General features: G+C 35.7%; 1 protein-coding gene across 2 annotated transcripts in view; it reads left to right on the plus strand.

Annotated features, from left to right (window-relative positions):
• DYNC2H1 (dynein cytoplasmic 2 heavy chain 1) overlaps positions 1-15,131 on the plus strand; it is a 328,866-nt gene that overhangs the window by 37,777 nt on the left and 275,958 nt on the right. For both annotated transcript variants that reach the window (XM_028158576.2, XM_008150183.3), the window contains exons 21-28: positions 459-608; positions 1,275-1,480; positions 2,415-2,570; positions 2,659-2,773; positions 2,947-3,117; positions 5,104-5,486; positions 6,980-7,112; positions 7,214-7,331. In XM_028158576.2, the coding sequence (XP_028014377.2) occupies positions 459-608; positions 1,275-1,480; positions 2,415-2,570; positions 2,659-2,773; positions 2,947-3,117; positions 5,104-5,486; positions 6,980-7,112; positions 7,214-7,331 (1,432 nt within the window). The remainder of the gene's footprint in view (positions 1-458; positions 609-1,274; positions 1,481-2,414; positions 2,571-2,658; positions 2,774-2,946; positions 3,118-5,103; positions 5,487-6,979; positions 7,113-7,213; positions 7,332-15,131) is intronic.

The raw sequence follows: 15,131 nt of genomic DNA on the forward strand, positions 1-15,131 counted from the left end.
CAGGAGCTTGATTTCACTTCTTTAGTTGTCAGTTTCTTAAGTTCCCCTTTTCAGGGCTTTTCTTTCTTTATTAAGTAGGACATTTAATTAACTTATATTCTTAGGTAATCACTAATTTCAGTTTTTTTTAAGAAACCTTTTTAGCATTTTCTTATGTATGCAACATTTATAGTAAGAACTTTACTTTGAACAGCTATAGTATTATCTTTATGGATTTACAATTTTATTCATGTTACCACTTTTATTCTACTTTTTAAACTTCTAATGTCAGACTGTCTTGGTTGAGTTTGTATATAATAATAATAATAAATAAACATTATAAACTTTATAGCCAGGAATTTAACAAATTATTTAAAAGCAAATCTTGATTTTTTAAAAAAGCAAATCATGAAATAAAAATGTAAAAGAATGGAATTTAAAAAGTGATAAATTTTTTTTTTCATTTCTTTGACCTTTAGATTTTGCCTTTATTTCAAGAAGCTGAAGATAAAAACAGACTTTTACGAACTGTGGCAGGCGGAGGTTTAGAAACAATTAGCAATCTGAAGGCTAAATGGGACAAATTTGAGTTGATGATGGAAAGTCACCAACTTATGATTAAAGATCAGGTAAGATATTGTAGTCATTTTGTTAAAATGGAAACTTAATTTTTTCTCACTTAAGATTTCTTGCATTGTAGCTCAGGCTTATAAGAATTTTACATTGCTGATTAAATTGACTTCCCTCAGTATTTCTATATAATGAAACACTTTATGATCTTTTCACGTAGTTTATCTTCACTTCCTGCCATTCAAGAATACATGTAATGTTATTTTTATACTTTCTTATGAATTAATTTGTTTACTGACTGTGTATGGTATCTGTTAAGGGTACAACCTGGAAGTTGCACATATCTATTGCACTCAGATCCCATTGACCAGAATTTAGTCTTATGCCCTTTAGCTGTATGGGAGATTGGGAAAGGCCCTCAGGTAGAACAACTGGCAGTCATTCAACAACTTTTCTTTTTTTTTAATCACATTAGCTTTTTGCTAGTGAGTGCTGTTAATCACATGAATGATTTCCTAATGATGATGTGTGTGGATTATCTCTTAATTTAACTTTGTGGTCTAATTTTATGCATTTGAATTATTTTTTTACACTTGAATTAATTAAAAATCATTTGAAAAGTTAGTATTGATATTTTTCACTTAAATAGAAAATAGAAATAAAAATGTGAAGATGAAGTGAGATTTTACTCTGAATTAAATTATATAAACTCTGTTGGCTTATAGATTGAAGTGATGAAAGGAAATGTGAAATCACGTCTTCAGATCTATTATCAAGAATTGGAAAAATTTAAAGCTCGTTGGGACCAACTAAAGCCCGGAGATGATGTTATTGACACTGGCCAGCAAAATACCCTTGATGAAAGTGCAAAGTTAATAAAAGAGAAGAAAGTTGAGTTTGATGATCTTGAAGTCATAAGAAAAAAGCTGGTGTATGTTTTGTTTTTTTTTTCACTGATAGTACTCATTTGAAAAAAATCATATATTAAGTTAGTAATTTTTTAATATCTGTTATCTTTATGCCTTTCCTTATAAATTTCAACAGTTTAAAATACAAATAATAAGTGATCATGCTACTGCTTTCCTAGGAGTGTGGTTAGGTTATATAAGAATACTAAAAGAAAAGGAAATTCTGGTTAGGTCTAAAAATAGAACAGAAAATTAAATTTATTGAAAAGTTAAATTAGGGAGTTGGAATACTTACTTTTTGTGATCTCATTTTTTTTAAAGGAATATATAAAATCAATGGTAAATTACTTTGAGGGGCTCTGAGGAAAAAAAAAATGAACCTATTAAAATAATAAAAAGACCTCAAATTAAAAATTTATTATTTTATGTTATAATGATACAACATATTAAATTTGAGCATTGTTTTAGTTTTGATTATTTAGGCAAATGTAGCCATAAACTAATTGCTTTCATAGGTGAGTAGAAGTTGTAGTATCACATTTATTAAATGGTATTACACCAGTTAAATGAAGAATAGAATATATTCTAAAAGCTAACCCTTTCGATTGAGAATATTCTCAGATTAATCCATAAATATATATATATAATTATGAATGTAAATTACATATTACATAACGTATAATTCACATAAAATATATTTACATATGTTACCAACTTTGCTTTGACTCCCTTGTAAAAAATGCATACTTTTGAATTTAGAACAGCTCACGCCTAAGTAAAAGCTCATGCCAACTTTAATACTCATGTAAAGTTGGCATAGTCTCCAACTTTGTACTTCCACTATCAAACACACAGCCTTATATACACATACACACACTGGGAATACAGTTAAATAATGATATTTAACAATTTTCCTTATTTTAAAATTTAATGATATTTCATTATTTTTTTTAATAGTGATGATTGCCATCATTTTGGACTAGAGGAGCCTAACTTCTCTTTGGCATACAGCATTTCTAAAGACATTGAGAACTGTGCACAAATTTGGGCTCTTTATGAGGAGTTTCAGCAAGGATTTCAGGAAATGGCCAATGAAGATTGGATTACTTTTCGGTTTGATTCATAAATAATATTTAAATTTTATGGTTTGGTAGTGCTTTTGGGGATGTAAGTTTTAAGGTGTGTTTCTGGTATTTTATAGGTCTAAGACATATCTGTTTGAGGAATTTTTGATGACTTGGCATGACAAATTAAGAAAAGCTGAAGAACATTCAGTAATGACAGTGAAATTACAATCAGAAGTTGACAAATATAAAGTAAGATAGTTTTACTCATTCTGCTATTTAAAAATTATTTATCTTTTTATTATGTAGTAACTGAATAAGATGAATAATTAAATTTTTTATACCTAATAACAGTAAATACAAATTTGCATTTTGCTCATATATGTGTGTATATATATATCTTTCTTTTTTCCCTTTTTTAACAGATGGTAATTCCTATCTTGAAATACGTGAGAGGGGAACATCTTTCTCCAGACCATTGGCTTGACCTTTTTCGTCTACTTGGCCTTCCTAGGGGGACTAGTCTAGAGAAATTACTGTTTGGTGATCTTCTTAGATTAGCTGATACAATTGTTGCCAAAGCTTCAGACCTTAAAGTAAGAATCACTTTTATAAATATCTCACATATCCGACCTTTGTTAGCATGTGATTTTGCTTTATATTTGGTTATTTAATAAAAAAGCAAGTTAATTTTTTTTCTTCCCTTTAAGTAGTGACAATGTTCCATTATTCCATCATTCTTTCTGTAGCAGTACACCTGAATATATCTAGCATGGTATATGAGAGTATAGAAATAATAATATAAACCTCTTATTTGAGAGAGAGAAAACATATGAAATAAAAAATGTCTTACTTTAAAAAGGGAGTCAGCTTTTTTTTTTTTTAAATATATTTTATTGATTTTTTACAGAGAGAAAGGGAGAGGGATAGAGAGTTAGAAACATCGATGAGAGAGATACATCGACCAGCTGCCTCCTGCACATCCCCCATTGGGGATGTGCCCGCAACCAATGTACATGCCCTTGACCGGAATCGAACCTGGGACTTTTCAGTCCGCAGACCGACGCTCTATCCACTGAGCCAAACCGGTTTCGGCGAAGGGAGTCAGCTTTAATAAAAAAATGAATAAATACAAATTATTTTACATGTAATACATTTAAAATCATGGGATGTATTATAAAGAGAAGGTAAGGGATATAAAAATTAAGAGAGTTAAACCTACAGCCAATTTGCCACTCAGATTTAGAAAAGGTTTCAGGTAAAAGAAAAACTAGTCACAATTCTATCATAAGTGGCAGACTTTCTATGTTTTGTTGTGCCCATTCAATCTATCTATACTAGTAAAAGAGAAAGATGCAAATTGACTGTACCTTTGCCACACTCACCAGCCAATCAGGAGTGAGTATGCAAAGTAACCCAACAAAGATGGCAGGTTAATTTGCATATGCAGGTGCCGAGCAGCCTCTGGGCAGCGTGGGAAGGTGGAAAGGCGGCTCCGGCCGAGTGAAGGTGGTGCCAGCAGCCAGGGGAAGGAAGGCCCATTCTTGCACGAATCTTCGTGCATTGGGCCTCTAGTATATATATAAAAGCCTAAGCGACCGTTATGACTGAAAGACTGGTCAGCCAGTTGCTATGATGTGTACTGACCACCAGGGGGCAGATGCTCAATGCAGGAGCTTTCCCCTGGTGGTCAGTGCGCTCCCACAGCCAACCTCCCACAGCCCCTTCCCCCTGCCGGCCAGCCCCCCGATGGGCCCCGATAGGTTCCTCACCCTGGCTGGTCGGCCGCCTTATAGGCCTTGATTGCTGGCCAGGTGGAGGGACCCCACCCGTGCACGAATTCGTGCACTGGGCCTCTAGACTAAAAATAAAAGGACCCCTGATGTCAAATTGATCTATTTTCTGTCTAAAATGTATGTTTGTTGATAACCCTGGAACATATTTAGATAATTGGCAGGTTATAAATGTGACTGCTGTAGAAGATAAATTGGGACGGTTGCTAATCACTTTAGATGTATCAGAACTTACACTTAAATTACATACAATGTCTGAGGCATGCAAAACTTTAAATCCAATTGTTTTATATTTTGTGATGGATGCTTGAATTTTCTTTCTTTTTTTAATTTTTTTTTTTTTATTGATTTCAGAGAGGAAGGGAAAGGGGGAGAGTGAGAGAGAGAGACATCATTGATGAGAGAGCATCATGGATTGGCTGCCTCCTGCACGCCCCCTATTGGGGATGGAGTCTGCAACCTGGGCATATGCCCTTGACTGGAATCGAACCTGGGACCCTTCAGTCTGCAGGCCAGTGCTCTATCCATTGAGCCAAACCAGCTAGGGCAATGCTTGAATTTTCTGTTTTTCTTGTTTAGAAGTAAAAAGCATAAGGCGTAGAACTTTGATCATGTGAACCTGGATACTTTGTCTCTGATATCCATGGATACATTAGCCAGTAATTCTCTTTTACCCTCTAAAATATATCCACTTAAAAACATATCATCTGATAAGTTAGACTTCTTAACAATTTATTTATATCATAATTAATGTTGAAGTAATAAATATGGATATTTTGTGTTAAATAGGATTTAAATAGTCGGGCACATGGTGAAGTTACAATCAGAGAAGCTTTACGTGAACTTGATCTTTGGGGAGTTGGAGCAGTGTTTACATTGACTGATTATGAAGACAGCCAAAAACGAACCATCAAGCTGATTAAAGACTGGAAAGATATAGTAAACCAAGTTGGAGATAATAGATGCCTTCTTCAGTCCTTAAAGGATTCTCCTTATTACAAAGGATTTGAAGATAAAGTGTCAATTTGGGAAAGAAAACTTGCACAGTTAGATGAGTACCTGCAGAATTTAAACCATATTCAGAGAAAGTGGGTATATTTGGAGCCCATTTTTGGCCGTGGAGCATTGCCAAAAGAACAGGCACGCTTCAATAGAGTGGATGAAGATTTTAGGTCAGTACAACTACATAAGACATAGACACATACGGCAGTTTTTATTCATATTATAAGGTGTTTACTGCAAGTAATTACTTTTTCATTATTAGAATCATCTGTGTATTCCAATTTTCTCTCATTCAGCCATGTGCTTCTTGGACTATTTTGAACTGGTTTCTGTTTACCACTCTCCCTATATATACCTAATATTTTCTTGAGTCACCAAATCACAGCTTTGCTGTTGTAAATCTGTTGGGCATTTTTCTTATCTCTGACTAGTATTTAATAGAGTTAAGCAATTCTTTTTTCTTTCTTATAAAGTCTCTTCCCTTGGCTTCTGTGACGCTGTCCTCTCCTGTTTTTGTCTGTCTCTCTGGTCCTACTCCTAGTTCCTAGTGCTGAGTCCTCTCAAAACACTGAGGCATAGACATCTCCAGGTTTCAGTCTTAGGTTCTTTTCTCACTCTATTTTCTCCTTTCATTTCCTAGTGTCTCCTCAACCTCTATATTAAGCCCATATTTCTCTTCTGAGAAATATCAGAATTAAGATGATGAGTTTATCCCTTTCCCACAAATATTTTCTCTTTCAGATTCTGTGTCAATAAATGGTGCCACCCAATTGCTCAAAGCAGAAATAGAATGGGTATCTTTGATAACTCATGCCATTTTCAAATCTATTAAATCAGCAAATTTAACCCAATTAATTCACTTACTATAGTTTAATATGCCCTTTGTAGTTCTTTTAAAATTTTACTCTAGAGTACTTTTGTTGTCACTTACTTTGACTACTGCCTAACCTTCTGACTTATTCTTGTCATTGCTTAACAAGTTTTTCATACAAGAGCCAGAATAATTTTTTAAAAAGTGAAGTTTCATCATTTCTTTCCTTTATTGCTTTAAGTAAAACCTTAAAATGGTTTCCTTTTGCTCTCAGGATGAAAAATGATCTGCCCCCTGTCCATCTCTCTACCTTTTCTCTGCTGCTCTCCTTTCCGCATTCGTGCCTCTAGCCTGTTGCCTCTCAGGCATTCCAAGCTGCTTTCTAGAATCTTTGCCAGAAACAGTTTCCCTTGTAATCACCCACTTCTCTTTTTATTCATCATCTCGGCTTAAATTACTTCCTCAAAGAAGCCATAGATTAGAGTTGCCCTATTAGCCACTTTAATAATACGTTGTAATTTCCTTTTAGCAGTTATTATAACTTTATTGAAATGTTATGAGAAATTACTTAATGTTTTTCTCTGTCACTAACCTAATAGCTCCATGATGTGGGCTTAATGTTTGTTTATCAAATAAATGAAATAAAAGAATTTGCAGTATGGGAAGTTAAAAGTGGTAATGGGGTATTATTAATTTTAGCACTATTTATTAGTAGCATAATTATGTGTTGGTGTTGTGTAGGGTTACCTCTAGTTTGTGTTTGTTTTAAGCAGGTTAATAACTTTCTCAATATATGTCAGCCAAAAAATTGTTAAAATACATGTGAAAATGACTGTTATTTTCTTTGCTTAGATCAATAATGACTGACATCAAGAAAGACAACAGAGTTACAACGTTAACTACTCATGCAGGAATCAGAAATTGTCTACTACAAATACTTGATCAGCTTCAAAGATGTCAGAAATCATTAAATGAATTTTTGGAGGCATGTTTTTAAAAAATATTTATGTAATAAATTGTAAACTACTTAACATAGTAATTTTTGAAAAGAGAAGTTTATTTTTTGTTTTGTTTTATTTTTATTAGGAAAAACGCTCAGCATTTCCAAGATTTTATTTTATTGGTGATGATGACTTGTTAGAAATACTGGGCCAGTCTACCAATCCTTCAGTAATTCAGTCTCACCTTAAGAAGCTGTTTGCTGGTAAGATTCAACATTTATTCAACCACTATTTATTGAGTTTCAACTATCTGCCAGATATAATGTTAGGCTCTTAGGTAGACTATTGAATAAAATACAGGTTATACACACAAAGAACTTATAGTTTAGTAGAGGAGATAAGCTAGTAGGTTGACAAATATAGTATGACTGTTCCCATGGTCAATATAAGTAAATGGCATTATACCTGCATCTATGACGGCATTTAGGTCAGTTTTGGTACATCATAAAGAAGGTGACTTCTAACATGAGATTGAAGAATGTATACTAGTAGGTCTTAGCTAGAAGAAAGATGGGAGGCAGAGGGAATAGGTTCTGTAGAGGCTTGGAAGTGAAGGAGAACATGTCCCTTGATTACCGAGTTCAAGATCTCCTGAATGACATCCAAGTGGAGATATTCAATAGGCAATTATTGTTAGCAAAGGTATCTGGATGGAGATGTAAACTTGGGAGTTATTTGTATATAGATAATAACCACTCTACGGAAATAGGTAAGATTACTTGAAAAAAGTGAGAGTAATAGTGCCATATTCTTTGACATTGTAGAATCAGTTTTGCTGGGTGATTGCAAATGGAATTGCTTTGCTGCAAAAATAATGATGATTATTTTTTTAAAATACTTCATTTTTTGGAAAAGAGTAATATTTTTCAAATTAACTTTAAGAAATAAAAATTTTTCTTCATCTTAACTTGTAATTAGGGATCAGCAAATTATAGACCCACAGGTCAAATCTGGCTCACTGCCAGTTTTTTTAAGTTATAACTTTTTAAAAAATAATTCTTTATTGTTGAAAGTATTACATATGTTCCCTCCCCCCTCCCCACGCCACAATTGACCCCCTCCAGCCCACTCCCACCCTTAGCCCCAAGCCTTCAGCACCCTATTGTCTGTGTCCATGGGTTATGCATATATGCATATAAGGTCTTTGGTTGATTACCTCCCACTCACCCACCTTCCCTCTGAGAGTCTGCACTGTTCCATGCTTCCTTGTCTCTGGATCCACTTTGCTCATCAGCTTATTTTGTTCCTTAGATTCCACATATGAGTGCGATAATGTGATACTTGTCTTTCTCTTACTAACTTATTTCATTTAGCATGATACTCTCCAGGTTCCTCATGCTGTCTGAAAGGGTAAGAGATTCTTATTTTTTACAGCTGCAGAGTATTCCATGGTATAAATGTACCACAACTCTTTTATCCACTCATTTACTCTTGGGCACTTGGGCTGTTTCCAGATTTTAGCTATTGTAAATTGTGCTTCTATGAACATAGAGGTGCTTTGCGTTTCTTAGGATATATTCCTATAAGTGGGATCTCTGGGTCAAATGGCAGTTCCATATTTAATTTTTTGAGGAAGCTCCATACTGTTTTTCCATAGTTGCTGCACCAGTCTGCATTCCCACCAGCAGTGGACTAGGGTTCCCTTTTCTCCACATCCTCACCAGCACTTGTCATTTGTTAATTTGTTGATGGTAGCCATTTTGACAGGTGTGAGGTGATACCTCATTGTTGTTTTAATTTGCATCTCTCTGATGATCAATAATTTTGAACATTTTTTTCATATGTCTTTGGAGAAGTGTCTATTTAGGTCCTTTGCCCATTTTTAAATTGGATTGTTTGTCTTCCTTCTGTTAAGTTGAATGAGCTCCTTATATATTTTATATATTAATCCTTTATCATATGTGTCATTGCTAAATATGTTCTCCCATACAGTGGGCTCTCTTTTCATTTTGTGGATGTTTCTTTTGCTGTGCAGAAGCTTTTTATTTTGATGTAGTCCCATTTGTTTATTTTCTCCTTAGTTTCTTTGCTTTAGGAGATGTATCTGTAAACACTGCTATGAGAGATGTCTGAGATTTTGCTGTCTATGGTTTCTTCTAGGATTTTTATGGTTTCACAACTTACATTTAAATCTTTTTAAAATTTTATTTTATATATTTCACTTTCTTTTCATATATATATATATATATATATATATATATTTAATTTAATTTTATTGTTTTAAGTATTACAAGTAGTAGTACATATGTCTCCTTCCCCCCCCCCGCCCATTGACCTTCCCCCAGCCTCCCCTACCCCACACATTTAAGTCTTTTATCCATTTTGAGTTTATTCTTGTGTATGGTTTAAGTTGGTGGTCTAGTTTCCATTTTTGCATGTCATTTTCTTGCATGTATCTGTCCAATTTTTCCCAACACCATTTATTGAAGAGACTGTCTTGATTCCATTGTATGCCAGGTGTACATGTTAATAATGCGGATTTTGTAATCAAAGAAAACACAATAATTTCAAGAGAAACATCAAAAGTGCTTTATTCAAAGTAATGTCCATCACTAGCTACACATGTCCCCCATCTTTCAGGTAATTTGTGGATACCGTCCCAATAGAACTTTTCTTGTTTTGAGGCAAACCATTCAGAGACCCAGTTTTCCACTTCATACGTTTTGAAGGCTGCTCAGAAAGTGTGTGTGCCATCAATCAGAACAAGTGATAATCTGAAGGAGCAAGATCTGGTGAATACGGCGGGTGGGTTAATACTTCCCAGGAAAGATCTTTTAATGGGTCTTTAACTGGTTTTGAAGTGTGGGATTGTGTGTCATCATGAAGCAAAATTACTTTGCCGTGTCTTCTGGCACATTCTGGTCATTTCACGATCAAAGCGTAGTTCAAATTGATTATTTGTTGTTGGTAGCAATCAGTGTTAACAGTTTCACCTGGTTTTAGAAGCTCATAATACACCACACCTTCCTGATCCCACCAAACACAGAGTATTTTCTTTCCAAAGCGATTTGGCCTTGCAGTCGATGTTGATGGTTGACCTAAATCAACCCATGATTTTGTGCATTTGGGATTCTCAAAATAAATCCACTTTTCATTGCCAGTCACAATTCGATGCAAAAAAGACTTTCTGGCTGTCGAAGCAACATTTTACTAATGACTTTTCGGTTTTCCATTTGTCTTTTGGTCAGTTGATGTGGCACCCATTTTCCTACCTTTAAAATCTTTCCCATTGCTTGCAAATGATCGGAAATTGTTTGCTGAGCAACGTTTAATCTTTCTACAAGTTATTTTTGAGTTTGACACGCATCTTCATCCAATAATGCTTGTAATTGTTGGTCTTCAAACTTTTTTGCTTGACCTGGATGTTCTTTGTCTTTCACATCTAAATCTTCACTTTTAAAGTGTTTAAACCAGCATTCACAAGTATCTTGAAATGGAGCATGATTACATAAGCTTTCCGAAGTATACGATAACTTTTCATTCAAAATAATGTAATGAATTAAAACTTCCTGCAAATGCTCTTTTTTTTTGGCATGAAATTCGACATTTTTAAGCGTAAAAACATCTATGATGTTAACACCTTCAGAAAATTTGACATATGAAGTTTTGAATCTTGCTGTCAATACAACAAAATAGCATACATATCAAATTGCATATATATCAACATATGTGTAACTCCATCTATTGAAAAAGTCCACATTATTAACCAGTACACGTGGTACTCTTGCCTCCTTTGTCAAATATTAATTAAGTGTAATGACTTGGGTTGATTTCTGGGTTCTCTGTTCTGTCCCATTGATCTACATGCCTGTTCTTATGCCAGTACCAGGCTGTTTTGATTACGGTGACTTTGTAGTATAACTTGAAATCTGCTATTGTGATTCTTCCAACTTTGTTCTTCTTTCTCAGGATTGCTTCAGCTATTTGGGGTCTTATTGATTCCATATAAATTTTTGGAGTATTTGTTCTAGATCTGTGAAATATGCTGTTGGTATTTTTTTAATTTTTTAATATATTTTATTGATTTTTTTACAGAGAGGAAGGGAGAGGATAGAGAGTTAGAAATATCGATGAGAGAGAAACATCAATCAGCTGCCTCCTACACACCCGCTACTGGGGATGTGCCCGCAAACAAGGTACATGCCCTTGACCAGAATCTAATCTGGGACCCTTCAGTCCACAAGCCAATGCTCTATCCACTGAGCCAAACCGGTTAGGGCTGCTTTTGGTATTTTAATAGGGATTGTATTAAATCTGTAGATTGCCTTGGGTAGTATGGACATTTTAATGATGTTGATTCTACCAATTCATGAACACGGTATATTCTTACAATTATTTATATCTTCTCTCTCTTTTTTCAATGTCCTGTAGTTTTCTGAGTATAGGTCTTTTGCCTCCTTGGTTAAGTTTATTCCTAAGTACCATAATTTTTTTTTTTTGCAATGGTAAATAGGATTTTTTTTTTTTAGTTTCTTTTTCTGTGAGTTCATTATTGGTGTAGAAAAAAAGCCATCAATTTTCGGGTGTTGATTTTGTATCCATTGCCAAATTCATTTATTAAATCTAATAGTTTTTTGGTAGAGTTTTTAGGGTTTTCTATGTACAATATCATGTCATCTGTAAATAATGAGAGTTTTATTTCTTGTTTTCCAATTTGGATACCTTTTATTTCTTCTTCTTGTCTGATCGCTATGGCTAGCACTCCAGAACTATCTGTATATATAAAAGCCTAAGCAGCTGTTATGACCTGTCAACTGAATGACTGGTTGACTGGTTGCTATGATGCCCACTGACCACCAGAGGGCAGACGCTCAATGCAGGATCTGCCCCCTGGTGGCCAGTGCGCTCCCACAGCCAGCCAAGCTACCACGGTCCCTTCCCCTGGCCAGCCGGCCCCTATTGGCCCCTATCGGGAATGGGCAAGATGGCCTCGATTGGCTCTAATTGCCTGCCAGGCTGAGGGACCCCACCCATGAATGAATTTGTGCACTGGGCCTTTAGTGTTTAATAAGAATGGTGAAAGTAGGCATACCTATCTTGTTCCTGTTCTTAGGTGAAATGCTTTTAGTTTTTGCCCATTAAGTATGATATTGGCTTTAGGTTTGACATATATAAACTTCTCTCTCAGGACTGCTTTTGCTGTGTCTCAGAGATTTTGGGTTGTTGTATGTTCATTTTCATTGATTTCCAGGAAGTTTTTTAAATTTCTTTCTTGATCTCATTGGTAACCCATTATTGTTTAATAATATTCTATTTAGCCTCCATGTGTTTGAATGTTTTGGGGTGTTTTTACAGTAGTTGCTTTCTAATTTCATTACACTGTGATCTGAGAAGATGCTTGATATGATTTCAGTCTTCTTAAACTTGTAGAGACTTGTTTTGTGCCCTAACATGTGGTCTATCTTTGTGAGTGATCCATGTGCACTTGAGAAGAATGTATATTCTGCTTCTTTGGGGGGGAAATCCTATATAATAAGAAAAGAATATGCTAATTATCCATTACGCCCTGAGGCATAATGACCAACCACATAACAACCGAATCACGGATCTGCAGGAGGGTGGGGCAGCGAACTACAAGAGGGCGTCAGGAGAGCTATATGAGGGGGTAGGGCAGCAAGGTATGAGAGGGGTGGGAGCATGGGGGTGGGGGGAGCCACATGAGGGCAGGGCAGCAACCCACTAGCAACCTACAGGGCTACTAGTGTTCTATAAATGTCAATTAAATCCATCTGATCCATTTGTGTCCTTTAGAGTCACTATTTCTTCGTTAAGTTTTTGTCTGGAAGATCTATCCAGTGAAGTCAGAGGGGTGTTAAAGTCCCCTACTATGACTGTATTGTTGTCGATCTCTTCGTTAAAGTCCTCTAGAAGTTTTTTTATATATTTAGTTGCTTCTATATTGGGTGCATAAATGTTTACCAGTGTTATATCCTGTTGTTGGATTGATCCCGTTAGAATTATATAGTGACCTTTGTTGTCTCTTGTGATGGCCTTCATTTTGAAGTTTTTTTTGTCAGATATGAGTATTGCTATTCCAGCTTTTTTTTCTTTTCCATTTGTATGGACAGTTTTTTTCCATCCCTTCACTCTCATCCTGTGTGTGTCTTTTGTTTTGAGGTGGGTCTCTTGTAGACAGCATATATTTGGGTCATGTTTTTTTATCCATTCAGCTACCCTATGTCTTTTGATTGGAGCATTTAATCCATTTGCATTTGGGATTATTATTGATAGTTACTTATTTATTGCCATTTAAAATCTGTATATCTAGGTTTTTCTCTCTATTTATTCTCATTACAGCAGTCCCTTTTATCATTTCTTATAATGTTGGCTTGGTGGTATGCACTCCTTTAACTTTTTGTTGTTGTTGTTGAAGCTCTTTATTTGTCCGTTTATTTTGAATGATGGCCTTGCTGGATATAGTAATATTGGTTTCAGATTCTTGCTTTCTATTACCTTGAGTACTTCATTCCCTGCTCTTCCGGTCTGTAGAGTTTCTGATGAGAAATCATGTGTCAGCCTTATCGGAGCTCCTTTGTAGGTAACAGTTTTCTTTTCTCTTGCTGCCTTTGAGGTTCTCTCTTTGTCTTTAATTTTTGGCATTTTAATTTTGATGTGTCTGATCATGGGCCTGGGTTCTTCTTGCTTGGGGTTCTCTGTGCCCCCTGTATCTGTGTGACCCTTTCCTTTACCAGATTAGAAAAGTTTTCTGCCATTATTTCTTCAAATACGTTCTCTATCCTTTTCTCCCTTTCTGCCTCTTCTAGCACAACTGTTATTCAAATATTGTTATGTTTCACATGGTCCACAGCTCCCTTAAGCTGTCCTCATGTATTTCAATTGTTTTTTCTTTTTGGTTCTCTGATTGAGTGATATTTTCAACTCTGTCTTATAATTCATTAATTCAGTCCTGAGCTTCCCCTAATCTGCTGTGTATGCCTTCCAATGTGTTCTTTATTTGTGTTATGTTATTCTTTATTTCTGATTATTCTTTTTTCATAGTTACTATATCTTTTCTCATGCTGTTGAGCATCTTTACCATCAAATAAATTTATCTCTGTTTCATATAAATTTCTTATCTCTGCTTCATTTATATCTTCTTCTGTAGAATTCTCTTGTTCTTTTATTTGGGGGTTCTTTCTTTGTTTCTGCATTTTGGCTGTCTATTTAGGTTTGTAACTATGTATTAGGTAGATCTTCTACGCCTCTCAATTCCTAGTGCAGGACAATGTCAAATGCTGTTTCTGACTAATTAGAACAGGCAAAGACTCAAAGCCTCCAGAGACTGCCTCTGCCTACAGACAGATAGGATTCTGAGTTGAATTGTCTACAGGCAATTGTTCTCTGGTGCTGAGAGAGTTTTTTTCAACACATTGGGGCAGTTGCTTCTGGTTGGAATCTAATTGTTATTTTCAGTTTTTTAAGCGACCTCAGAGCAAGGATTTTTCCAATAGGGTGAGTCAACTATCTTCCCACAAGGCAGGGAAAATGTCTGGGAAAGAGGTCCTCTGCTGCATGAGGGAATGACTCAGCACAAGAAACTTGGGGTGTCTGCCTTCTGAGCTCCAACTTCTGAGTTCCCAATGCTGGCTTCTTTTCACACAACGATGGTCCACCCTGTCCTTCCTCTGCCTAAGCACAAGGTGGCTGGCTCCACATGGAATTTTGTGTGTTGGCCCTTTAAGAGGCTCCCTGGGGCAGACAGTAACCCTACTCCTTTTCACAGCCAGATGTTATGTGGGCACCCTTCTTAGTTGTGGTGCTCTCTGCTGGGGGGCCCAGCTTGGGGATTAGATTCCACAGTTCTCAGTGGCAATTCCCCACAGCTGAGGTATCTGTCTGGAACTTTAGCTGATGTCTGTGGGTGCCCAGCCAGCCCTTTCATGCATCCGCCCCTCCTACCAGTCTCTATGCAGTCTCCACTTTTGGTCCTCGCATATCACGTTCTCTCCAGTGAGTCTTCTGTTGATTATCCAGGAAGTCTTTCTGTATTTTAGTTGTAATTC

The sequence above is a fragment of the Eptesicus fuscus genome, chromosome 13 (genome assembly GCF_027574615.1).
Source record: "Eptesicus fuscus isolate TK198812 chromosome 13, DD_ASM_mEF_20220401, whole genome shotgun sequence".
NCBI lineage: Eukaryota > Metazoa > Chordata > Mammalia > Chiroptera > Vespertilionidae > Eptesicus > Eptesicus fuscus.